Source organism: Vulpes lagopus, chromosome 4 (genome assembly GCF_018345385.1).
Source record: "Vulpes lagopus strain Blue_001 chromosome 4, ASM1834538v1, whole genome shotgun sequence".
NCBI lineage: Eukaryota > Metazoa > Chordata > Mammalia > Carnivora > Canidae > Vulpes > Vulpes lagopus.
The window spans coordinates 151810885-151836895 of NC_054827.1; the positions used below are offsets into that span (position 1 = coordinate 151810885).

Here is a 26011-nt window from a genome sequence, read left to right on the forward strand (position 1 = left end):
GTGTCCCTATACCCACAGTCAAATTTTAAACACTACAACTTAGTTATGATGCAGTATAGCCTACATGTGCAGAGGGATTGGGGGGTTTTGTGCCTGTGTTCATGTGAGAACCAATCTGTAACTCTTCTTATAGATACTCTCTTCAAGTTTTGGTGAGTCGGGTTTTCACTGGCTTAAAAGGAGTTGGAAATTCTTTCATTTTTCTTTTCTCTAGTTTTTTTTTTGGGGGGGGGTGGTTATTCAGAGAATGTATGCTAGAATTCATGGGTGGCACTACTTGATCCTAGAAGACTTTTTGTGGGGAAGTTTTAAACTAGGGTTTTAATTTGTTTTAAAAAAGATCTTATGTATTTATCCCTGAGAGACACAGAGAGAGAGAGGCAGAGACACAGGCAGAGGGAGAAGCAGGCTCCACGCAGGGAGCCCGATGTGGGACTCAATCCCAGGCCCCCGGGGTCACGCCCTGGTCTGAAGGCAGACACTCAACCACTGAACCACCCAGGCCTCTCAGGTTTTAAATTTTTAATTAGATATGGAGTCTTCAGAGTTCCTAATTCTTGGGTCAGCGTGAGTGGTCTTTCTTTAGGAGTTTGTGTACTTTATCCAGATTTTCAAATGTCTCATCAGCATGCCTGCGTTATTCTGTATTTTCAGAGTCTTAGATCCGTAGCGATGTCCCTTTCTCATCAAAGTAATAGTTGCTGCAGTTTCTCTTTATTCTTCAACAATCTTCCTCTTTTTATTTTTTTTTATCAGCATTCTCAGAGAACTAGTGTTTATCTGCAATTTACATTTGTTCTCAGCTATGTTCTCTGATGTTTCCTTTTTTTTCCTTTGGACTTAGTCTGTTTTGTAAGATGGGTGGGATTTGTGCTATGGGATTGGGACACCCCTCTGTTCATCCTTGCCTGGATTGTATGTGTTTGGCTTCTTTACATTTTTTTGACTTTCACTTTGAAATAATTTGAAATTTCTACTCAATTACTCCTGTGACCTGTGCATTTTCTGAAAGTATGTTGACTGAGAAATAGGGAATTTTACTTGTTATTTTTACTGACCTTTGTTGAAGCCTAATAGGGGAAAGTGCACAGATACAGGTGCGTGGCTCTGGGAATTGTTTGTGACCTGAACATATCCACCACTCAGACCAAGACAGAGTTCATTTCCGTGATCCCAGAGACCCTGACATGGCCTAGACCTTCCTGCCGATGTGAGGCCCTCAGAGACCTCTGCCGTTTTACCTTTGTCTCACCTGCCCCTACCCTGCTGGCGTATGGTTTCTTCTGCCTGCACAGAGACCCACAGGGCAGCTAGTGTGCGGTTGCCATTCTGGTCTGGGTAACCCACTTCCCCTTCCCTCGTGTTCCTCACTGGCCCCGGAACCCCCTGCTCCCACCGAGGAACCATTTCCTACCTGAAGACAGTGTCTCCTGTTGGTGACAAGTTCTCTGGTTTGTCTGAAAAGGACCTCTCTTCTTGCCTCCGTTTGTGTGTGTGTGTGTGTGTGTGTGTGTGTGTGTGTGTGTGTTTTATTCATGAGAGGCACAGAGACAGAGGCAGAGACACAGGCAGAGGGAGAAGCAGGTTCCGTGCAGGGAGCCCGACATAGTACTCGATCCCGGGTCTCCAGAATCACACCCTGGGCTGAAGGCAGTGCTAAACTGCTGAGCCACCCGGGCTGCCCTCTTGCCTCCATTTTGAAGCATAATTTCACTGGGCTCAGAATTCTTTAATGGAAATTAATGTTTTCTGGTGCTTTGATCATATTCCTCTGTTGTTTACCTCTTTCCACGGCGTGGCTACCCCGTATGTGATGGCAGTTGTCTGCACAGGTGTCCTGTCTGGCCGGTGCAGGAGGCGTTTGTTAGGCTGGAGAACCCTTGGTTGCCCTGTCTCCACACACACCCCCGTGCCATCCTGGCCTTCACGGACCTGTGATGTGTCCCCTAACACATCAGTGATAGCATTTCCAGGTGCTTGCATTTCTGACCCTGGAGCTCTTTGTCCAGTTTTGGGTGGTCTGTGTGTGACGTACTTTACATGCAGGCATGGTTCCCCCTTGCTGAGCACCAGGCTTGGCCATGCTCTCTCAGGTGCACTCCTCTACTCATTTGCCTGCTCACTGCACGGCCCTCAAGGAAGGCTCTGCGTGTGCTTGCCTTGCTTGGGAGATGGAGGCTCGGTGGCATCAAGCCATGTGCCAGCATGGCAGGTCTTGCTGGCACAGAGCAGAGCTCACAGGTACCTGGAGGCCATGCCACCGCATGATGCCCTGGTCTGCCCAGGCAGCCTTGTGCAGGGTCCCCACCATCCTGACACCCGGGCGTGGATTCCAGGGCCATGTCCCCACACTGGCCCGTCCTCTCCCAAAGCCAGATCCGCGCCGGCCCCTCTGCTGTCTGCTCCAGAAGGCCTTGCCCTTCATGGCATGTGGCCCAGTTTCTCACATTAACCTGATGTAGTTTCACTGTTGTTTTAGTGGAGTTGGGGGGCATAGATGGCCCCCTAGCCACCATCCTGACGTTCATGACTTGGTTACAGTCCAGACTAAAGACCAGACGGGGAGGACACACGAGGCTCTCCCTGCAGCTTTTCAGTCTGGTGTGATTGGGTTACAGCCACGCTCCTTGGCCTTTTCCCTCCTGAGTTCTGTGTGTGTGCTCTGTCTTGCCCCTTCAGCCTTTGGGGGTGTCTTTCCAGGTAGGGTTGTGTCTCACCTCACCCCTGTCCTGCAGCAGGTGCCCGGAGCCCCTTGCCTGCCACAGCCACTGGCAGCTGGGACATGGGTGACCCTCCCAGGGCTCCTGGACATCTGGACATGATGGTTGGTGTCGTCTGTGGCTAGTTCTAGATCTCGGGGTGCAGTTTTCTTCCCGGGGTCTGTATGCCCGCGTTAGAAGCGGTGACACAGACCTCCGCTTCCCCTCCCTTTCAGACCGACGTGGATATCCAGGCGCTGTTCATGGGCATAGACGGCCTGTGCAAGAAGTACTCGAGAGAGACCTCCCAGGTGAGCGCTGCACGTGGAGCTTCTCGCTCAGCATGACGCCCGTCCACCCAGCACGCATCGGAGACGCAAGTTTGTGATGATGTCAGCAGAGAACCTGTGTGACGTGCTCTGAGACCAGTCCCTCTGGGATTTGGGATCAGCACGTTTGCTGCCTTCGCTATGCCTGAGCCCTAGGCTGCGTTCTGCTGTGGCTGCTTATGCCTTTGCTATGTGTGGGGACACGGCTGTCATCTGATCCTCTCAGTCTGGGGCAGGCCTCACCTTTGGGGTGTGAAGGGCCCCAGTCGAGGCTGCAGGCTGCTTCGTGAGGCTGTCCTTCCTGAGGGTCACGGTCCACTCGGGCACACTCTCCCATCCCGGGCACCTGTGTTCCTCCTGGCCCTGCTCCCCTCACCATGTGTGCCTTGTCCCCCACATCTCACCTGCTGCTCCTCCCTCCAGTGTCGTGAATCCCTCCTCATGCCTCACCCTGCCCCAGACGCCTGTATGCCCAGATGTCACTGAACCATGTGCAGGCCGCCGTTCTCTCCAAGAAGCTGCCTGGGAGAGAAGGGAGCCCTCCAGCCCCCAGCCCTCCTGCTTCTCCCCCTTCTGTTAATGGGAGCTCCCCCCCGCTGCAGGCTACCTCCCACCTACCCTCCACGGGAGGGGGCCAAGGGAGAGCTGTGCTCACGCTGACCACCCTGGGCCCGTTGCACATCTGGAGGCCATGGTCCAGCAGCCCTGCCGAGGCCACCCCTCCTCTGCACGGCCTCTCGTCTCCCACTGTCTGCAGCTGAAAGCACCACGGTGTCATGGCTGTGCACCTGCACTCAGCCCAGTGTCCTGGGAGGGGCCCGGGCCACACACAGATGCCCCAGAACACAGCAGTGGCACCGGGCCAGTGCTAGGTGAGGGCCTGAAGGTCTCCTTGCCTTGGCCACAGGGGATCCAGGCCCCTGAAGCCCAGAAGCTGCCCACGTTCTGGGAGGTCCTCACAGCCCTGGCATTGGCGACCACGGGAGCAGAGGACATAGCATTTCCTGATGGTCCCATGGAGCCCTGTGCCGTGTCGGAGCCCTGTGCCATGTCAGAGCCTGTGCCCACACAGGGGTGGGGGGCCACTGCCAAGGGACCTGCCTCACGCCTCTGGGCTGCATGTCCCGTGGCCGCGTGCCCGGGTCAGGGTGCGAAGCCATTTCCAGAAGCCACGTGATGGGATTTCACATGTGTGTCTGTCAACATACTGGGCCTGTTGTTATTCTTGAATGAATGAATTGGTGTGTATCTTAGGTTCCTCTTGGTATGAATTTCTCGTGGGGCAGAAAACCCACGTAAAGAGCATGAAGCCCCCCTGAGGCCCCGGCCCAGGCCCCAGAACCACGGCAGGTGGCTTCGCACAAGCCCTCAGGAAGTCACCCCTCCTGTTCTGGTCAGAAGAAGCAGAACCTTTTCTCTCCTCCTTCCCCTGATGACCTCCGCATCAGGGCTGGCCCATGTCAGTGGGTCAGAGTGTGCACACGAGTCTGCTCCAGGCACCCTGCACCTGCCGCACAGAGGTCGTGGCTCTGCCCAAGGAGACGGTACCCTGGGCCATCCCACAGCTTCCCTGCCTGTCGCCTCCTGGCCTGGCCTTCCTCAGCCTCTGCTCTCTGTAAAAAGTCTCAGAAGATGGGTGCCCACTCCATCCAGGGGGGCACACTCTACTGGATGAGGTTCGTGGCCCTTTCAGATTTTATTTTGGTGGTGTCCGCACCCCCCGCCCACCTGGTATAGCCACAGCAGCTCCTCCTGAAGGGCCTGACATCCCGGAGGCCCCTGCCTGGTACAGGTGTGCGGTGCACAGACACGGGGCTGATGCTGCCCCTGCCTCAACGTCCTGTGCGCAGGCCTCCCAGGCTCAGCTCTCCGTGACCCCGTCCTGGCTGTGGCCTCACTGCCTGGTCACGACTGTGTCATCCACGGAGGCCTGCACGCTTGTTCTCTGCCTGTATTGGTTTAAGGACAGCTGCCGCCCACCTGCAGGCCCTGCTGGGCCCCGGTGCCAGTGCAGGCACAGCCCTGCTCCTTGGCGCTCTGGGTGGGCTGTCCTGCGGTCGCTTCCAGCGCATGTGCCTCCTGTGTCTCAGGGTGGGCCCTGTTCTGGGACATGAGGCTTACGGGCAGCTGTGTGATACCTTCTTCCTGCTGCGGGCATGGAGCCCGTTGAGGAACGAGACCATGTTGTTGAGGCTACGGACTGTCAGCCCCATCTTGGCTGAGGGCGACTGTGGGGCGGGGTGGGGGGCTCTAGGTCTGCCCAAAGCCCTCCTGGCCGTGCGCGCCCCTGCCTCAGGTCTAGGCCTGGCCACCCTTCCTTGCTGCCTCCCCCCACCTCGCCTGGAAGCTGGGCCATCACTGAGCATCGGGGACACTTCTGGACATGGCCTTGCGAAGATGAGGGTGCCCATGGGGGCAACATGATGGGCCCTCATGGCGCCCCCACCAGACAGATGCTCCAGACAGAGCCCACATCTGTCAGCCCTTGTCCTGGGGAACAGGGGACCTGTGCATCGTGTCCTCCAGGCCCCAAGGGCGTGGGATCCCCTGGAAGATGCAGGAGTCTAGGAAGGGGGTGTTGGTCACTCCTGACCGTGGCCCCTTCTTCAGGAGGTGGCCTGGCCGTGGGGGAGGCACCAAAGCTGTGGGCTGGCTGTCCTGTCCACAGCGGCTCCTGCCCGGGTCTGTGCTAGCCCAGGGAGCCTGGGTCCAGGGCCCGCCCTCGTGTCCATCCACTAAACAAAGTCCTGGGCTGCGTGGACAGTGTGGGACCTAGAGGAGGCTGCTGAGTACGTGGGGCCGTGCCTGTGCCCGGGGGCAGCAGAGCCCCGTATTGGCAATTACAGTGCAGCGTTCCAGGAGGGGAGGCGTCACCATCTGGAAATCACCCTTGATGTGGGATGCCCATCTCCTCCCCTGGGTGGATCCCAGGTGGCATTTTCTGGGTGACGCTGGCGCTCTCAGATCCTGCTGCTGTGTGCAAGTTGGGGCTCGTGTAAATGGAGGCACGAGGTGGCACGAGGCCCGGGTCAGCGGGCCCGGGGGTCCAGACCAGGGCCTGGGCTCTCAGAAGCACTCCCCTCCACTTGGTGTGGCATGTGGCCTGCACAGGTCTCCCCTCCTGGGCCAGCCCGTCCATGTAGCACTTCCAGGGTGTTTCCTGTTGGTGCTGCTTGGTCAGGAGGCCATCCCGTGATCCAGTTGCTGCTGCCAAAAGGATGGTCTGCTGATTGCCCTGCTGGGCCATGTCCCGTCCCGTGGCTGGGCCCCGAGAACCACTGAAGCCCCAGGCACGGGGGCCGGTGCCACCCTCGCTGTCTGCGACCTCACATGGAACCTCACATGGAGCACGCTGCCTCAGCTAGCATTGCATTCGGGCACACGCACCACTGCGCACACGGCCAGCACAGCGTCTCCGAGCTCTGCTCCAGACCAGGGTGGCAGCCAGCAGAGCCCATGCCTGGGCCCGCAGACGGGCAGGGAGACAGGGCGCGGGGAAGCAGAGCATGCTTGTGCCTGTGCTGGAGGCCCCTCCTGGCCGCTGCGCCTGGGACTCGCTGCGCGGTAGCGGCCCACTGCCAGCAGCTGACACGTATTCTCTTCTCAGGTTTTAGAATTTCAAGAAAAGCACAGAAGGAGACTGTTGGCCTTCTATAGAGAAAAGGTAAATCCGGGGGGCTGGCGGCCTCGCTAACCAAGGCCATGTCTCCAGGTGGCGGGCCACTGCGCGGACACCTGTCCTGACCCACAGCCCGTGGGGTTCTTGTCTGCTGTTGCACGTGGCCACCTGGGGACCCAGCCAGGGTCACGGGAGCAGTCTCACTTTGGAACGCTGACATGGACCCACTAGCATCCCCAGGACTCGGGCCCTTTTCCACAAATGGCAGCTGTGAGGTTGCCCTGGGGAATCCTTATGGAAGGACGGTCAGGATGCCTGTTTGCCCAATAAATACTCTCCTCTGGAGTCTCAGAGCGGACTCGAGATGCCTTGTGGAGCGTAGATGGAGGAGCGTAGGGGAGCACCCAGGGGGGCCCTGGCTGAGGCTGAGCTTCCCCACAGCATCGCGCTGTCTGGGCTGCGGGTTCCAAGGCCCTGGTGGCCTGCACTCCATGCAGGCTTGCAGCAAGAGGGCAGCAGTCGTGTCACCCACATTCTTAAATTTTTAAGATTTTATTTATTTATTCCTGAGAGACACAGAGACACAGGCAGAGGGAGAAGCAGGATCCCTGCGGGGACCTGACCCCGGGGCCATGCCCTGAGCTGAAGGCAGACCCTCAGCCGCGGAGCCCCTGGGGGCCCTGTCCCCCACATTCTGACTCGTGGCTGAAGACGTGTAGACGGTCCATTCAGCTGGCCCGATGACCGGGGTCTGGTTGTGTTTAGATCGCGAAGCTGGAGGAATCCCTTCAGAAGTCCGTGCTGCGGATGGAACAGCTGCAGAGGTGGGTGCTGTCCACGAGCTCCCGCGGGGCGCCCGACAGTGCCGCCTGCTTGGCCATCTGTCTGAGACCTTGTGACCAGGGCAGCAGAAGAAAGAGCACGTTCATTTGCCAGAAGCTTCCGTCGAAGCAAAAATGCAGCAGGAGGTGATGGGAAGCAAAGGGGGCCATGAAAGCACAGGAACAGTTGTCCTGGGGGCGCTCCCAGAGGGCCGTGCACGGAGGGGCTCTGCGGCCAGGCCCTGTCGGACCCCCGCCCGCAGCCTGCTGCCGGGGCCGTGGCGTCCGTGACAGGTGGACGCGTGTGGCCTGTGGCTGGGGCAGGGCAGCCTCGGCACGGCCTCTCGTCTGGCTCAGGCGTGTTAGGCCGGGGGTGCCGCAGAAGCCCCGCTGGGGGCCACACATCAGGTTGGAGGCCGCAGGGTTGATGTCCTGGGGAGCTGCTGTGCACCGACGGCTCGTGTGTGCATGGTGACCCCGGCTGCGGGTGGACGCTGTGGATTGGGCGCCAACGTGCCAAGGCCACCACAGGCAGGGTGAGAGGGCGCCCAGCAGCCTGCCCCAGTGTGAGGTTGTGCTCTGGGGGACCCGGCTCCCAGCCGCTCCGTGGAGCGGGGGCAGCAGAGGGCAGTGTGCCCATGTGGGTCACCCTGACTCGGCCTCTGCAGCATCAAGGAATACTGTCTTTTGTGAGCTGTGGAAAATCCACAGCCGCGGTCTTTCCGCGGCCCCTCCTGCTGTGCCGCTCGGTGCCCCATGCGGGTCTGCGGCCTTGGCCCTGCCTCTCTGCCCAGCTCTGTGCCGCACACCTCTCCCACCTCGGCTTCATTTTGGCTGCTCGATTTTGCACGTGCGGAAGGTTCTGGGTCATCTTTTTTTTTTTTTCCTGGGTCTTTACCTTCGTGGTGTCAGCGTGTTTTGGTTCCCATTACTGTTAGGCACATCACCTGATGCCTCGGGCTCTTGCTCCGGGTGGAGCTTTCTGGCCTGGCTGGGCCAGTCGTCCTGCTGGCGTGCTCGTGCACACCCAATGCAGCCTGCGTTCCCAGGGAGGATGGCCTCATCCTTGGGGGCACGGGGGCCGTGGGCTCTCTGTTACCGTGCTGTGTCCCCGGGGAGAGCAGCTTGGTGTCAAGTCAGCAAGCGGGAGCCCGTGCCCGCCCCCGCCCCGTGTTTCCAGGATGAACTGCGGGCACGTCAGCCAGCCGCGGGCCCCTTGCCTGTCCTCGGGCTTCTCTGCGTGGGAAGGGGGTCTGAGGCTGGCCGGGCCCGGGGCACTGGGCGGACAGGGGGCATCTGGCTGTTTGTCTTCTTGTGCTCCAAACTGCAATGAGTGATGCGGGAGTAAATGTTTGCGGTTTAATTAACGCCTTATCTCTGTTTAGTATGAGATTGTCACAAGAACCAGTTCTCGGTGCAATGAAAACTCCAATTTCAAGTAAGTAACATGGGGCTGAAACAGGAGGGCTATGAAGAGGCGTCTGCCTGGCTGGATGCGGCCTAACGCTCACACCTCCACCACAGCTCCTTCCGCAAAGCCAGCTGGACACCTGCTCTTGCACCTGGAGTCATCAGCCTCTGACAGGTGTGTGCCCTGGGAGCATCAGGGGCCCCTGGGTGTCACACGGCCCTCCCCAGCCCCTGATGCTGGACGGCTCCATGGGCGAGCAGGAACACGTGGCTCGGGGGTCAGGGGCTGGGCCCTCCCGTATACCCCCCCGGCACAGCCCCAGAGGCAGGTGTGTGGTCCAGGCTGGCCCATGACGGCTCCGTCCCCTCTGTCGTAGCGATCAGTTGCAGGCCATCCCACACCCACGCCGGGCTGATGGGTGTCATCCCTGGGACTCTGGTCTGGGACCAGGACGGCCAGGCTGGGGGTGGCGGCTTGGAAGGGAACCTGCACAGAGATGATGGGAGATGTGCTGGCAGCAGTCCTGGCCCCCACTCTTCCCTGACGCAGTGTGGGTGTGTCTGGGGCAGCGCCCGAGCTTCCTACAGCAGCTCGCCCTCTGCCAGCGTTCCCCCCTCGTTCTTTGTCTTGTCTTCTGCCGTTGTCTCCTGCGGGGCGCCCAGATGGCGTGTCGCTGTCAAACGTGGGGGCTCATGGTGTAACACGTGCAGGTCAGGCAGTAAGTGCTAAATGGAGGAGACGCCCCTGCCTGTGGGGCAGGGGGTCTGGGTCTCAGAGGGGCGAGGACAAGCTGGCTGTGGAAGGAGGGGGCGAAGGAGTGCGCCCCTGTGCGTCTGCCCTCAAGGACAGTGGGTGGTCCTTGAGGGCTGGGGTGGGGGGCACAGGTCTGGGCTGGTGCTCCTTCCTCCCCGGAGCCCCGGGCCCAGGAAATATATCCCCCGTTCACTTCACAGAGTGGAGTCCATGCAAGTCGACCGTACTCCGTCCCCGACGAGGAAAGTAAGTACACCTGCTCCCCGTGCTGCTTCCCCCACACACAGCTTCTGTGGTTTCTCTGTGCGCCAGGAGACAGGCGGCCACCGGCCACTGTGGGGCCTCTTGGATGAGTGCTGGCCAAGCAGTGAGCGGGTGGGACGGCTCGCCGGGCGGGTCCTGAAGACCGTTGCAGGTGCACCCCCCTCTGGAAGCAGAGCCCGACGGGCAGGCGGGAGGGAGGGAGTGGTGCTGGGTAGTCAGGACAAAACCCCCCCAGCCAGCTGAGGAACCCAGGAGAGGAGCCAACAGGGGACAGTGGCAGGGAGCTCGGCTCCTTCCCTGTTCAGGTGCCGCGCCTCCGGACACAGCTGGGGAAGTGGGTCCCCAGAGGGAGTGGCCAGCCCGGGAAGGGGGCCCAGCAGTGCACCTTAGTGTTGGCGAGCACCCCGCACACGAAGACCATGGGCGCACACTGGGTTCAGGCTGCTCCGTGAGAAGTAGTGCTGTTTCCAGGGACCACCCTGGAGCACATTGAAGAGGAGTGTGGATTCCAGCGGCAGGCAGGAATGCAGAGCCGCTGTGAGCTGGTGCAGGGCACACCCCGGCCGTTGGCGGCGGTGCCAGTGTGTCCTCCCCGCGCCCATCTCTCGCCTGTCACGTCGGGGGGACACTGGGTGCACCTCCTCCTGCCCCGGGCCCCCACCTGCCGCTGCTGGCCTTTGCTGCCCAGAGGCTGGACCCTGAGCCTCACACACATGTGGCCTTGTTTGGAGGTCAGAGGCTGAGGCCTGATAAGTTCACGTGTCGCCGGGTGTTAGAGCCGAGGGACTGGAAGATGGTGGGGTGTCATAATTGCAGAGTGAGGCGTAGGCCCCGTGGTAGCACGTGCTGCTCCCAGGGCACACGGGGATCATGGAGCTGCTCGGACATCTCCAGGAGAAGGGCTTCTGGGAAGGAAACAAGCAGGCACGCCTGCATTCCAGGAAAACTATCAGCAGGCTGGGGTGCGCCCCCCCTGCTCCAGAGGAGACGAGTCCTACGTGGGGCTCAGCTCCCGGATGCTCCGTGAGCCCTGGGGGTGGGTGCGTGTGCAGGCACCTCGAGGGGAGCTCAGTGAGCACCCAGTGGGGGCGGGGGGAGCGCAGTCTCCTGGGAGATGCTGGGGGATCGGGGGGACCAGGGGGAGGGGCAGCACACACCCTCCAGGGGCGTGAGAACAGGGCTCTGCTGGCGAGGGGCTGCCATGGGGGCCGTGGTCTGCTGTTCTGGGAGGTCCCTGCCCCAGGGGACAAGTGGGGGCAAGTGGCCGGGGCTGCAGGGGAGGCACGGTGGGGGCACCGCAGCCTACCTCACCACACCTGTGCAAAGCAGCCCTGCTGGTCCTGCAGGGCCTTGTCATTTGTGCCTCTCCCCGCTGCCCTGCACTGAGCCCAGGGTCCTGGACAGGGGGTGAGAGGGCACCGCCCGTGGGGGCACATGGTGCTGATGGCTCCCCACAGAGCCCCAGGCTCTCCAGCCTGCGGCTTCCTACCAGGGACAGTGAGAGCATGACTTCCAGTGTCCTGTGCACACAGCCCACCCCGTGGGTTCACAAGGGAAGCCAGCAAAATGTGAAAACCCGCTTGAAGGAGAATCCAGAGAGCAAACACGTCAGCCGTGGAGGATGCAGAGACGAGGGCACCAGTGTGCTGAGCACTGCGGTGTCCACAGCACCCGGACGGGATGTGGGACCGTTGTCCCTGGTGCCTGCACTCCGCACTAGGCAGCTCCAGGGCAGGGAGAGCCAGACCCCACAGCCCCAGGCCCCTGGTCGTGCAGGGAAGTCCTGGGTCTTTCTGGAGTGTTTATTCTCCCACAGGAAGAGCTCTAGTGAGCAGGTTGTCAGTAGAGGCAGAGCCATAAAACTGCTGTGATTACTCCCCAGGCCCGGCCTGGTCTGCGTGGGGCCAGGTCAGGTGGGGCCTGTGCCTGCCATGCTCAGAGTGGGCCCTTGGCGGGCCCCGTGAGACCATCGGGGTCTGCAGGCAGCTCAGCAGCGCGCGGCATCCCGACCTGGCAGGAACTCCCAGGGCCCTGTCCTGCTACCTCTAACTCCAGAACCCGTGCCTGCCACCCCTGTGCCCTGTGTCCAGGGTGCTTTGGGTCTTTATATGCTTTTTTCTTCACCTGTTACTGACTTCTCCCCAAAACAGGATACTCGAGGGCTGACCCAACAAAGAAAAGCCCTTTCTTAGTAGAAGTTACAGTGAGAAAAGACAGCCTAGTGATTTTTGTCCTCCTTCTGTGACAATGATCTTTTCTGTTGAAGTTGCAAATACTGCTGGTTGTTCAGAGCTGGCTGGAGATGGGCTCAGGGGCACAGGCCTATGGGAGGCTGCGAGAGGAGCAGGTGTGAAGGGCTGCTGGGGCACATGGAATGTGCGTCCGGGCACCCTGACTCAGTGGGCAGCCATGGGGCGGGGAGCCCCAGAGAGGGTGGGCGGCTGGGCACTCTGACTTACTCTGAGTGCAGCAGCGTGAGGCAGTTGCCGGGACTGGCCAGTGGGAAGGACGGGGTCCTGGGGGGACAGCCACGGCCAGCCCTCCATTCCCACGGACGCTGGGGAGATGCTTCACCTCGGGAAGCTCTGTCGTGGGTGTGAGTGTGCGGTCAGCAGACGTCTCACTGGAGAGCCGCCCCCCAGGCAGGACAGTGCTGCTTGCAGTCCCTCCAGGGTGGAGTCCGGCTGTGGGTGTGAGCGGGGCCTGCAGTCACAGAGGGTGCCGCAGAGCAGGGCCACCAGGGGAGGCTGCGGGGCGATGCGATAAAGAACCACGGAGGTGGGTCGCCTCGGGTAGGAGCTGGGAAGGCAGGCCACCAGGTGGGCCTGCGGGCGGTGGCCAGTCTAGAGACCGGCAGGGGCCGGGCGTTGGAGGGGCCCCGGGGGGAAGCCCGGGCAGCCGCAAACAGCATTTGGCCTGGGTGCGGGCAGCACCTCTGATAGGAGGAGGGTGCCCCCATCACTAGGTCCACACCCGGGAGGCGGGGAGAGGGACCGTCCCTGGGGGCGTGACAGGTGCATGGCCGGGGGCAGGGCCCCGTGAGGCTGAGAACGCCTCGCCCCCTCAGTGTCTGCATTTCAGGTGACAACGTTACATGCGCAAAATGAGGATTTAGTCAGAATCTTAAAATTTATGATGTCAAGAGTGCCTGGATGGCTCGGTTGGTTAAGTGTCTGACTCTTGGTGGTCTCAGGGGCATGAGATCAAGCCCCACACTGGGCGGAGCGAGTCTGCTTGAGATTCTCTCTCCCCCTCTGTCCCTTCTCCTGCGTGTGCATGCTCGCTCTTGAATAAAACCCTTAAAAAGTAAAATGTAGGGCAGCCCCGGTGGCTCAGCAGTTTAGCGCCGCCTACAGCCCAGGGCGTGATCCTGGAGACCTGGGATCAAGTCCCACATTGGGCTCCCTGCATGGAGCCTGCTTCTCCCTCTGCCTGTGTCTCTATGTCTCTCATGAATAAATAAATAAAATCTTAAAAAAAAAAAAAAGGTAAAATGTATGACGTCAGTAAGGACATGACGTTTTCTGCCTTCTGACATTCTTGAGGGTACTGGGCAGAGGCCTCTGAGCGTGGGGAGGAGCCGCGAGTGCCCTGCCCTTGGGGTCTGCGGTCCGGGCGCCCAGGAATTTGGCCACCGACGGGACTAAGCGCGTTGCGAGGAGAGTCTTGCTCAGAGGTGGCAGCATCAGAAACTGGCTTGGTGTTTTTTTGAGATTGTATTTATTTGAGAGCAAGCGGGGGCGGGGGCAGAGGGAGAGGACCCCAGGCTGACTCTGCGTGGCTCCATCTCGCTACCCTGAGGTCGCCACCTAAGCTGAAACCAAGAGTGGGGCGCTGGACTCACGGCAGCACCCAGGCACCCTGACCTGTCTCCGTTTACGCACTTAGCCCGAGGTAGCAGCTGGGCCGGCCAGAATTTCCCTGATCAGCCCACCCCAACACGGACGCATGGGTAAGTGGAGGTCCTCGTGTTGGTGCCCCTCGGCGAGGGTGTGGCCCATGGGGCACAGATGGGAGGTGCTCCTGTGGGGGCGGTTGTCCGCAGCAGGGATGCTCCCGGGAGCCATCGGGGGGCTGCTTGGTTTCGGAAGCCAGGCCTCTTCCCCCGGCCTTGGCCCTCCTCACCGCACCCATGAACTCAGGCCTGGGGGGGGCACTGCTGGTTAGCGGCCAGGCATGGGGCCCAGCGTCTCTGCCCTTTGCACCACCTCTGCTTCTGGCGCAGGGTCTTTAGCAGCTGCATCAGAGTCGGACGTCTGACTAAAGTCGCATCTCAGGGGCCGGGGGCTCCATAGAACCTGCCCTGGGGGAGACTCTGGTGGCCCTTCCCACGGGGCTCAGCCGTTGCCACCGTGGTGGTGGTCCTGCTGGCCAGGAGGACCCCCGCGTGGGCGTTCACCTCCTGACCACCATGGGCCTGTTGTGCCAGCCTGGAGGCAGTTCCACCCTGTGTACGGAGTTTCTCGCTCTAGCCAGTTTCTTGCCCTGCATGGACCTCCCTGCCACACCCTGGTGAGGACGCATGACACCCCCTCCAGTCCCTCCCAGAGTCCTGTCAATGCCATTTCCATGGTGCTGGGGTGCTGTTCCTTGCAGACGCTGGCTCTTTCTCCCCGCTCACCTTTGTTGGGAGCGTCCTGTGGGCCCAGCACCCCTGCACCCATGCAGGTGGGAGGCCGGCAAGCTGTCCACACATGCCCTGGTCCCACTGCACACTGGCTATCACCTTCCCTGCAGCCGTGGGGCCTACACTGTGGAGACCAGCAGCGTGTGCATGGAGCTTCCCACACCCCTGGTCTTCCCCTCCAGGTGGACACCTATCCCACTCCTGTGGCCTGGCTGCGCAGCTTGGCTGTGCCCTCGGCCCTTCCCACCCCTGCGCTTGCCCCTTGCCATCTGCACTGTGTGCAGGGTGCCTGCAGGGGAGACGCTGGTCTTCCCTGGATCCTCTCCTGGAACACATTTCCATAACGGAATATGGGGACCCCCTTGGTGCTTTCCAGATGTATCCAGCAGAATTGAGAGGTGATGGGACGGCTGCCCTGTGTGCGTCCTGTCCCCTTTGACACTCTGGAAAGGGCTGGTCCTTGTACTGTGACTGAGCCTGAGTGCCCTCATTTTAGCACTTTTTTTTTTCCCCATGACTTATCTATTTTTTTCCCTTTTTCCTTCACATACATAAGATCCTCAGGATGAAGGATCTTGATTTGCTGTTTAATTTTGTGTTTGATTTTTTTTTTAAACATTAGATGCTTAACATTTTTATGTGTCAAATCTGTGGTTATGCCCTTGTTTGCTTCATAGATTTCTGTGTTTGGACAGGTTTTTTCCATACCCATGCCATTTCTTCTAGTTTTCAATATTTATCTTTTTCCAAGGTCTTTGGAGTATTTTTTGAGATATATTGTAAGATGAGTATCTCAACTTTGTATTTTTATAATCTCTTCTGAAAATACTTCAGAATGACACACTGAAAAATAGTAAGAACATAAAAAACTCCCGTTTTCCCCTCACCTGGATTCTCCAGCTGTGATCATTTTGCCAGCTTTGCACCCTACCCTTTATGGTCAGCGTATCCCCGAGCCACTGAGAGCATGTCGCCGACATGGCGCCCCAGCCTCCCTCAAAGGACTGGGGTGCTTGCAACACCGGCACCTCCTGGGGGCAGCTTGGCATAAGCATTGCTCTGCCCCTCAGCCACTGAGCAACCTCATCTGCTCTCAGGCCCAGAGTCCCCTGCGAGGACACCCTGCATCTTGCCGTGCAGCCACTTGTGTCTCGTTCACCTTCCCTGTCTTTTCTCTCTTCAAGAGTGTTAAGGATTATGGACCTTAAATTCTAAAGGAGCCTAAATGATACCCTCCCCCCCCCACCAAGCCTGGGCCAACCAGCTGTATCTAGTAAAATTCTCCTTCAAAGGTTAAGACAAACACATCACAAAGTAGCAAGAACATAATTGTTGCTAGCAGATCGGCCCTACAAGAAATCTAACAAGGCATTGAGCTGAAGACACACACTGAAAGTACCTGATGCATCAGAGGGGATGGGGTCTCTTTCTCTTACTTTACAAAACACGAAATTGTGGAAGCAGCAAGCATAACCCTCGCTGGAGTCATAAACAGATGTAACCCATAGGGCGGTGTGCACAGAGGCGGGGGGAATGGGGCCGTACTGGAGCAGGGGGGACATACCTCTGCAGAACTAAGTCCATGTTAGCTAGAAGTAGACTTGTTTATAGTAAGCACGACCGTGACTCCGAAAGTAGTTCTAAAATAAAGAGGAATTAAAATATTAAAAGCAGTTGCTTACCACAGAAGGCAGTGAAGGCAGACCAGAAGGAAAAAGGGCACATGAGGCCTATAGATAAAGAGCAAAATAGGTGTAAATCCAATTATGTCAGGGCTTCTCTTCAGTGTGAAAGGGACCAGACCCCCGTCTTGAAGGCAGGGTTGTCAGACTGGATGAGAAAGATGCAGCCACACACCATCTGTAGCACAAGTGAACTCACGGTGCAGGGTGGAAACCACAGCACGCAGACGTGACCAGACCAGCTAGAGCGGTGGTGTGAATATTGGACAAGACCGTTTTGGACGAAGGATGTTTCTGGAGAAGAGGAGGACCATCTCAGTGACACAGGGTCGCTGTATCAGGAAGACACTATTATAATGTGTATACAACCACAGAGTGCGTTAGTGAAGCAAAAGCTGACAAGATGGAAAGAAGAAATGGACGGTTCAGTTTTAGAGATCTCCATACTCTTCTCAGGTTGATAGAAAGCTACACAATGGAAGACGTGAGAGGAAATAAGCAAACAGAGATGTAGCCCACATAGATCTAACCAGTTGGAGATAAGATCACATGTAAACACACTAAACACCTCCCAGCAGAAGAGCAGGGATTGGCAGACTGGGGCAGGAGCTCGCCCCAGCTGGATGCTGTCTGCAAGAAGCACACGTTAGACTTGAAGATACACATAGGAAAATTACAGGAAAACCTCTACCAAGTAAACAACTGTACAGAGCTAGAGAGACAATTTTCACAGGCAAAATCAGTTTTAAGATAAATATTGGAGATGGGCGTTTTCATGGTAAAAGGACCAATATACCAGGAAAACATAATGATTACTATTGACACACCAAGAATGAAAGACCCAAAATACATGAGGTCAAAACTGACAAAATTAAGAGGGGAAATGGTTAATTCAACAATTGTGATTTGGATATTTCCTATCCCACTCCAATAACCTGAGTAATCTGCTAACCCCACTGACTTACCTGAAAGATGTGGACCCCACCCGGCAATAGCACCATACACATTCCTTTCCATTGCAAGTGGAACTCTCTGGAACAGACCACATACAGGGACATACAGCAAATCCTGACACATTTAAAGGGATTATAATCACACAAAGTGTATTTTCAGGTGACCATAGAATTACATTAGGAATAAACAAGTTAGAAAAAAACAATATTTAGAAATTAAACAATACAATTATAACAGACTTTGAATGGATCAAGGAAAAAAGTCACCAGCAACATCAGAAAACGAAATTAATGGAAGTACAACATACCAGAATTTATAAGATGCAGGTAATGCAATGCTTAGAGGGAAATGTATAGCTTTAGGTACTTAGGTTAGAAAGATCTAAAGCCAGTGAGTTAATACTTTTTTTTTTAAGATTTTATTTACTTATTCATGATAGACATAGAGAGAGAGAGGCAAAGACACAGGCAGAGAGAAGCAGGCTCCGTGCCAGGAGCCTGACGCAGGACTCAATCCCAGACCCCAGGACCACACCCTGGACCAAAGGCAGGCGCTAAACTGCTGAGCCACCCAGGGATTCGCCCTAAAGCCAGTGAGTTAATCTTAAGAAGCTACAACTAAATAAATTAGAAGTGTATGCAATAGAAAACTCAGTGGAACCTAAAATTTGTCCTTTGAAAAGATTAGCAAAATTGATAAACTTTTACCTAGAGTGACCAAGAAAGCACAAATTACCAGTATCAGGAATGAAAGCAGGGACATCACTACATACCCTACAGATATCAAAAGAATTACAGGAAAATGTTATGAACAATTTCATGCCAACAAAGTAGATGACTTACATGAAATGGATACAATCTTAAAAAGACATCATCAAAACCACCTTGAGAAGAAACAGTAAATCTGGATAGAGCTCTATCAAGCAGAGAAGTTGAATTAGTAATTTTGATAACTTTCCACAAAAGCCCATTTCCCAATAGCTTCATGGGTGAATTTTATGAAACATATAATGAAGTAATAGTAATCCTGTATGAACTCTTCCAGAAAATAGGAGAGCATTGAATGCTTTCCAGTTAATTTTATGAGAACAGCAATGTCTTAAAGCCAAAGACAAAAGAAAATGGAGCAACATTCCTTATGAATTTGAATGCAAAATTCTTTTAAAATATATGAGGCAATCAGATCTAGCAACATAGAAGAATACATAATGAATACATAAAGAAGAATACATAAAGAATACATAAACCATCACCAAGTGGGGTTTATCCTGGTAACTCAAAGTTCTTTGACATCTAAAGACCAATTAAGGGATCCCTGGGTGGCGCAGCGGTTTGGCGCCTGCCTTTGGTCCAGGGCGCGATTCTGGAGACCCGGGATCGAATCCCACGTCAGGCTCCCGGTGCATGGAACCTGCTTCTCCCTCTGCCTGTGTCTCTGCCTCTCTCTCTCTGTGTGTGTGTGACTATCATAGATAAATAAACAAAAAATAATAAAAAAAATTAAAAAGACCAATTAAGTATGTTAGTAGAAATAAAAGATGTAAAAAACATTAGATCTTTTCAGCAGACAATTTGACAAAATTCTGTAATCATCCATGGTAGAAACTCTCAAGAAACATGTAATATAGATGGCATCTTGCTTGCCGGGTAAAGAGCATCTGCAGGAAACCCACAGCCAGCAGGGTACTGTCGAGAGGGAGCATGCTGTCCCCTGAGACCAGGCGCAGGGGTGCAGTGCCCACAGTCCACGGCTCCTCTCCTGTCCAGCATCCCCTGGGGACCCCGGCCAGGGCAGGGTGGCCAGAGAAGGAAGTGAAAGTCCCGTCGGGCGGGAGAGAATGCATGTAGTGTCCTTATCATAGACAGTGCCCTTGGAGCAGAAAATCCTAAGGGGTCTTTAAGACTACTAGTAGGAATCAAGGTTGCTGAGGTTACAGGATGCAAGATTCTTGTACAAGAGTCTGCTGTAATCATGCATATGATACAGCCCGAAACTGAGGCTAATCAAGTGGCCATAACTGCCACATGTTTCTTCTGGACTTTGTATTCTTTTCCACTCATCAAAATACCATCTTCCTAGGGGCGGTGGTGGCCCAGCAGGTGGAGCAGGCAACTCTTGATCTCGGGGTTGTTTGAGCCCCACGTTGGGCGTAGAGATTAAAAATTTTTTTAAAAATTTATTTATTTATGATAGTCACAGAGAAAGAGAGGCAGGCTCCATGCACCGGGAGCCTGATATGGGATTCGATCCTGGGTCTCCAGGATCGCGCCCGGGTCCAAAGGCAGGCGCCAACCCACTGCGCTACCCAGGGATCCCGAGATTAAAATTTTTTTAAAAAACCATCTTCCTGATTATTTTTGGCTTTACTGCAAATTTTTGAAATCAGTGTAGGTCCTCTGGCTTTACCAAAATGATTTTGGCCATTCTAGGTCCTTTACATTTTTACATAAATCTTAAGATCCATTTGTCAAATTCTACCAAATAAGCTTGCTGAGATTTTGATAGGAATCATGTTGCTTCTGCACGTCACTTTGGGGGAGAACTGCTGTCTTAACAGCTTTGAGTCTGAATCCATTGGCATGGCGTGCCTGTCTCTCCACTTGCTAGATTTCTGATTTATCTGGGGGATCTTCTGTGGCTCTCCGTGTATAGGTCTGTCTTTTATTGATCAACTTACGCCTCAGTAATTGTCTTTGATGGTGGAATTCTCTTCATTTAGCTTTCAGGTTAGTTACAGTCCTCAGGGTATAGCTTTTCCCATTCTTTTTAATTTTCAACCGTGTTTGAATCCAAAGCATGCCCCTTGCAGACAGTATTAGATGTTGCTTTTCTTCTTGCCTGGTCCATTCTTCTACTGTCTGCCTTTTCACTGGCGTGTTTGGTCCGTTGATGGCAAATACGGTTATCAGCATCTGGGGATATATATCTGCCATTTTGCTATTTGTTATTTGCTATTTGTTTTTCATCTGTATCTCCTTAGCTGTCTTTTTTTTTTTTTTGCATTAAATATATTCAATGTATCATTTTACACAAATTGCTTCTTATCCCCTCAAAATTGATATATCAAAGCCCTAACCCCACCCCCACCCCCAGGACTGTATTTGGAGACAGATCCTCTAGGAGGTAAATGAGCCGTGGGTGCTGGCATCTCTCCACCCGGCCCAGGCTCCTCTCCTGCCACAGCCACACTACATCACCTGCTTTTGGGGCACCTTGCCCCATCCAGAAGTGCTCTTGTCCGTCTGGCATCACAGGGGGATGAGTTTTTCCATATTCTGGATAATGAAACTTCCACCCACCCACCCCAAACAACAAAGGTTTTTCGTTTCTCAGCGGAAATCTTTGTAAAGTGCATTTAATAGTATTGCTTTCCTAAACAGGAATTACAGGCCTTGACTTGCTGGCGTCTTGCGATCGTGGAACATCAGCCTGACCACATGTTTTCAGTGAGGGCGGAAGGAGGGGGACAGCTGAGTACCCGCGTGCTGGGTCCTGCTGTGCTCTTGAGTTCCTGCGTGGCTGGGAACGGTCCTCTGCTCCGCAGACCCTGCCGTGTCACCGGGTTCTCATGTGCTGGGGGGAGGGGCACCATGCTGGGTTCAGGGGGCTCCACCTGAGCGGCCCCTGTGAGTTGACCTCTGGGGGCCTCTGCTTCCTCATCTCTGTTGGTGACCGTTCTCTCCACAAATTGCTGTAAAGAATAAATAAGACCCGGCCTCTGTCGGCTGTAAGGGGTTGAGCACGAAAGCCAGCATTACTGTTTGTGGTCCTGCCCCATGTTGGGACGTACTGGGCTTGGCGTCGTCGGCTGTGTGGCCGGCGGAGCAGGAGGGGCCGCCGTGCAGATGACACTGTGCTCACAGTCTCCTGGAAGCGGCAGGCAGGCGCACCGTGCCCATGGTGGGGTGGGAGCAGGGTGGCCAGATTTGGGGTTGGCTAGTTGGGGTCGTAAGAGCAGTTTGCAGGGCAGGGGTAGGGGCTGTCTTGTGTGACGCTGGCCGCGTGTAGATGCCGCAGGGTAGGGAGGTGATCCGGAGCACAGGCTCAGGGCTCAGGTTTCACGTCACAGGTGGGCTGACAGACACACCTGTGCTGTCTGGGAGTCAGCTCGCCTTGGGAGGGGGGGTCCTCCAGGGCAGGCAAGGCCCCATGGTGTCAAACGGTCACAAAATGCCGAGAATAAAACACAGGAGACGCTTTGTCTCCCGGATTCTCAGTATGTCTGCAGAGCTTCGGAGGGTCACCTGCAGACTCGGGCTGCCGCAGTGCTGCCGGCAGCGGAGTCCTCCCGCGGCGCGCGCCGCCCACGGCTGGACAGACGATCCCCGTTGGCCTGTGGGCGCCATGCAGCCCTGGGAGGGGCCCTGCCCTCTCTGACCCAAGTCCTTCAACTGCGGAAGGAACATGGACACCCGAAAAGCTGTCCTTTCTTTCCCTGCCATTCTCCTGTTAAAATTCTCCAAATCTGGATGCAGAGTTCGGGTGTTAAACAAGAGCAGCCTTGAGATTTGCTCTCTGCTATGACTAACGCACGCCGGGGGCTATTTACGTCTCTAGAGGAAGCTTCTCATTAGCGTGAAGGATGTCAGCAGAAATTCAGGAGTGTGGATACCTTGCAGTGTGGGTGGAGACGAGCTAGTGCTGGCCGCAAGGGCTCACCAGAGCTGGAAGCTTCTAGCAGCTCTTTCCCTCCAGTGGTTTCTAGTAACAGGAGCCAAGACCGACAGTGAGGGGCCGGGCGCATGTCTCCAAGCGTCTGTGGAGCCCGGAGCGCGGTGTCAGGCCGAGGCTCTGCGGGGCCCCCGGTGCACATCCCCGGAGCAGCTGCAGCGCGGGGACAAAGCACTGGGCACCCCCTGTTCTCCCCCCACCTGGGAGGCATGGAGGGCGGTCTCTGGGGTTGTGGGGGACACACCGCCCTGTCTCACCTCTAACCCTGTGCACGCAGGCAGCGTCTCCCACGGCGGCCCTCAGCTCCCCGGCCTGACGCCCAGTCTCAGCAGCGGGTCCCAGGCTCTCAGGTAACGTCCCGCCGGCACCGCGGATGCCCCAGCAGAGATGTGGGCATGCTCACCGCCCGACTCCCTGCAGATGCTGTGCTCAGCCCTCCATGGGCTCCTCTTAAACCCGTTTGCGCATGTCCTGAGTAGGAGTATATTGTGTAGACCACTGTACGCTGTGCTTTTTTGAAGCTAAAATGTAACTTAGGCAGTTACCTTGTCACCAAGGAGTTACCTTGTCACTCCAAAGGAGCCATTTCATGGCCGCACAGTATCTCGTCCCAGGAACAGACCCAGGTCGGCAAACATGTCTGTAGAAGGGCGGGTGGTAATGTTCTCAGTTCTGCCTGGTGTAGACATGGCCCTGGAAGGTAAGTAGGCACGTGGCCACAGCTGTCCCGCTGCAGCTCTGTCTGCAGATGCACGTGGGGCTGGCCTGGCCGCCAAGCACCAGCCCTGAACACACCACAGCCCCCGACTCCGTCTTCACCCTGGGGCTTCGTCTTCTCTGCTGCGTGTTGGAACCCCGCCCTGTGTGCCCCCAGCCTGCTCAGGGCCATGCCTGGGACCTGCTGCCCGGGGGACCGGCCCTCCCCGCCGGGGCACATCAGCCCAGAGGAGGGCCAGTGCTGGGCGCAGACCCGCTTGCAGGGGCGAGGACCATGTGTGTCTGTTGGATTGGCTCCTAGGATCCCAGCACTGCAGGTCCCCTGCAGGACGCCCCAGGCCCCGGGCCCAGCAGGAGTAGAGGACTCACCCAGCCTGGCGGGCTCCAGGGTGCTGGCCCCCAGGCCGCCCATCAGCATCTCAGCGCTGCTGCAGAGGCAGCATGTAGGCAAGTGTGCTCTGCTTTGACACGTAAATGCTTCTCTTGGGAAAGCGTGTGTGGAGTGTGCGTGGGAGTCCGTGTGGGGGGAGTAGAGAGCTGTGCTGCTGAGCTTGGGTGCGTGGCGCTCATGGGCGTTCGCTTCGGATCACGCTGTCCCTGTCCCACAGGGTCTGCTGGCCTCAGGGGAGCCGCGCACGGAAGGTAAACGAGGTCCTGCCCCCTGTCCCGTCCGTCCACCCGGGGCTCCCTCGCCGCCAGCCATACCTTACCCGGCATAAGTCGTCATCTGTTCTTTCTCATGGAATAAAGTAATACCATTGAATAAAGTATTTTTCCAACTATCTGGGGCAGCACATACGTGATGTTTGCAACTTTGCTTTTTTGATTACCTTCAAACTTCCTTAAGACGCTGGTGTTGAAGCAAACTGAAGGCCCATGCTGGCTGGCCGCGGGAGGCCCGGCTGGAGGGGCCTGCCGGGTGGGGCCCCACGGCCTGCACCTGCACCTGCACCTGCACGCAGGCACCCGCGCAGGAACAAGTCCTCCGGCTCCGCGGGGGAGGGTAGCTGGTCAGGACCACACGGGTTCCTACGATGCTTCCAGGGCTAATCGTGGCCCTTTAGGTGGCAGCTACCTATGCTGGTGGGGAGCCCTGGTCTGTGTTCTCTCAGGGTGAAGCTTGCGATTTGGGTGGGTGTGCAGCGGGGCAGGGAGCCAACGGGCCCTTCTCCCCGCAGGGACTGAGGCTCCCGCTGTCCCTGTTCCGGCCCGGCCGTGGGGCGCACTGGTGCATCCACGTCTGCCCCGCAGGTGCATCTTGCCCCTGGCGTCGGAAATCTCACAGGGCGCCACGGGGCGCTGCTGCTGAGTTGGTTCCGTTTCCAGAAGTTTCCATGTTACAGAATCCCCGGTCCCGGCACGCGCCGGGAAGCGCAGGCCGCCCTCCAGCCCCAGGCGCTGGTCCGGCTCTGCCCTCGGGCGGCTGGCCTGAGAGCATGGGCTTGACCACCACCCAGAGCCTGCACCCCAGGGCGCCCGCCTGCCCGCTCGGCAGACTGCCTGCCCCTCCACAGCTCCCTCGCTGCTCACACGCAAACTTTGGTTCCGGTTTGAGCAGTTTGTGTCTCTACTTCTGTTGCTTCTCACACTTGAGCTTCCGTTGGGCCAGCGGGGCTCAGGGGCGTGTGCTGGGGCCGGTCTGCTCCAGCTTGGGCCGTCTTAAGAGTTTATTTGTTCATGAGAGAGAGCCAGAGACTAGGGAGAGCCCGACACGGGACTCGATCCCCGGCCCCGGGTCACGCCCTGAGCCGGAGGCCGATGCTCCAGCCCTGGGCCCCCAGGCGTTCCCGCAATCGGCTGCTCTTAAAGTAGGTTTTGTCGGAAGGGCAAGGTTACGCCTGAGCGGGAGCACCATGGACGAGGCTGGGGCCTGCTGACCAGCCTCGCATCCGTGCAGAACGTCCCTCAGCTTGGCCTCGCCTGGCAGCCTGGGGACGGCCGGGGCGGCTGTGGAAAGCTCCAGGCACTTGGAGGAAACCACAGAGATAAGGGGATGAGGGGTTAGACCGCGAGGCCAGGGTGGCCCTGCCGTGGGCGGGGGCGCAGGTCCTCCAGGACTGCGGGTGCCCTGGAAGGTGCCACGGGGCGGGTGATCCCCAGAGACTCGCAGTTGGGGAGTCCAGAGCGGCCGCAGGTGCATCCGCAGCTGGAGCTCTGACGCCTGCAGGAGCGGGAGGCTCCTCGGGTCCCTCGGACCCTCGGTCCCTCGGGGCTCCACGCCAGGCCCTGCAGGTGGGCTGGTCAGTATGATGCTGAGCCCCCGCCCCCCCCCCATGCGACACTCTCCAGTGGTGCTCCGGGTGCCTAGCCGTGTGGACTCCTGACAGCGAGAAACTCCACAGTTTCTACTCAGTTTCTCGTCTTGTTTTAATTACATTTGTTTTAATTTACATTTAATTACAATTGTTCAAGCCCCCAACATTGAGCATGGGGGGCGGGGGGGTCCTCACGGTAGCCAGCACGTGCCGGGAAATGGCTCAGGGGGGTTGTCCCCACCCCCACCCCACTCTCACCTGCCCTCCCCTGTCTCCCTCCCCTGTCCCCCTCCCCCACCTCCAGTCCCCCCAGTCCCCCCCACACCCTCCAGATCTGTCTATGCTGTGCCAGCCCAGCACCCAGCAGACTGTCTCATCCAGAGCTGTGCCTGTTGGTTTGGGTAGAACGGGACTCCCAGGAGCGGCTCCCAACTGGCTGCACTCATGGGAGACGTGCTCGCGGCTGGGTGAGCAGAGCCTCGGGGAGCGCGGTGGGCCTCTGCCCCCCCCCCCCCCCCCGGGTGCTCCGGTTGAGGGAGGGACACCTCGGGCCCGGGGCTGGGAAAGGACACGCAGAGGCCCAGTGCAGAGGGGGCCTTGGCCTGGGACCCTGGCAAGCCTGGGCGCTCAGAGGGCAGGGGTGTGCGGAGCCCCCAGGAGACCCTCCAGGGGATGTCCCCCCACGGTGGGCGCCCCTCCAGCAGGCACAGGCGCTTTCAACCTAATTCTCTTTATAATGGCTGAACGTATTTCCTTATTTCCGTGGGTCTAAAGTCAAATCTCCAGAGAGGACAGGCGGCTGACGGGACGCACCTGCTCCCTGCTGCCCTGGACGGAACTAGTCTTGTGCTTCCATTTCTAGGATAAGCATTGCAGCCGCTCTTCTCCGTGGGTAAAAGCGAGTCCCTGCCCTGGGCTTCCGAGTCCCCACAGGCCCTCGACCCTTGTCCCCACTGCCCTCCGAGGTGCTTCAGGCACTTCTCAGCAGGAGGAGCCCGCGGCCTGCAGGAGCCCCGGGCTTGGAAGGGCGCAGCCGGTCCTCCTCCCGGGCTTCAGCTGTCTCTAAGGCAAAGCAGAGGCCGCCTGTCAGAACCTTTGTTTTTAGCCATAAAATTTCCATGGATGAAGTCTCAAATTGGATATTAACTTACAATTGCTGGATGTGTTTTTCCAGAGCGAAGGAGGGTGTCCAGCCAGCACTATTTCCCC

The 26011-nt window shown here is 57.2% G+C and overlaps 1 protein-coding gene across 8 annotated transcripts in view; it reads left to right on the plus strand.

The window, feature by feature from the left end:
• Window positions 1–23318, plus strand: part of RNF212 (ring finger protein 212) — a 29949-nt gene extending 6631 nt beyond the window's left edge. For 3 of the 8 annotated variants that reach the window (XM_041751288.1, XM_041751292.1, XM_041751291.1), the window contains exons 3-12: window positions 2936–3010; window positions 6636–6692; window positions 7413–7615; window positions 8854–8906; window positions 8993–9053; window positions 9833–9878; window positions 13785–13848; window positions 22108–22180; window positions 22849–22994; window positions 23156–23318. In XM_041751288.1, the coding sequence (XP_041607222.1) occupies window positions 2936–3010; window positions 6636–6692; window positions 7413–7615; window positions 8854–8906; window positions 8993–9053; window positions 9833–9878; window positions 13785–13848; window positions 22108–22180; window positions 22849–22994; window positions 23156–23193 (816 nt within the window). In that variant the 3' untranslated portion in view covers window positions 23194–23318. Of the gene's footprint in view, window positions 1–2935; window positions 3011–6635; window positions 6693–7412; window positions 7616–8853; window positions 8907–8992; window positions 9054–9832; window positions 9879–13784; window positions 13849–14121; window positions 15533–22107; window positions 22181–22848; window positions 22995–23155 lie in introns of those variants that run through there. The other 5 variants (XM_041751290.1, XR_005987222.1, XR_005987223.1 and 2 more) reach the window with 5 other exon arrangements.
• The last annotated feature ends 2693 nt before the right edge of the window (window positions 23319–26011 follow it).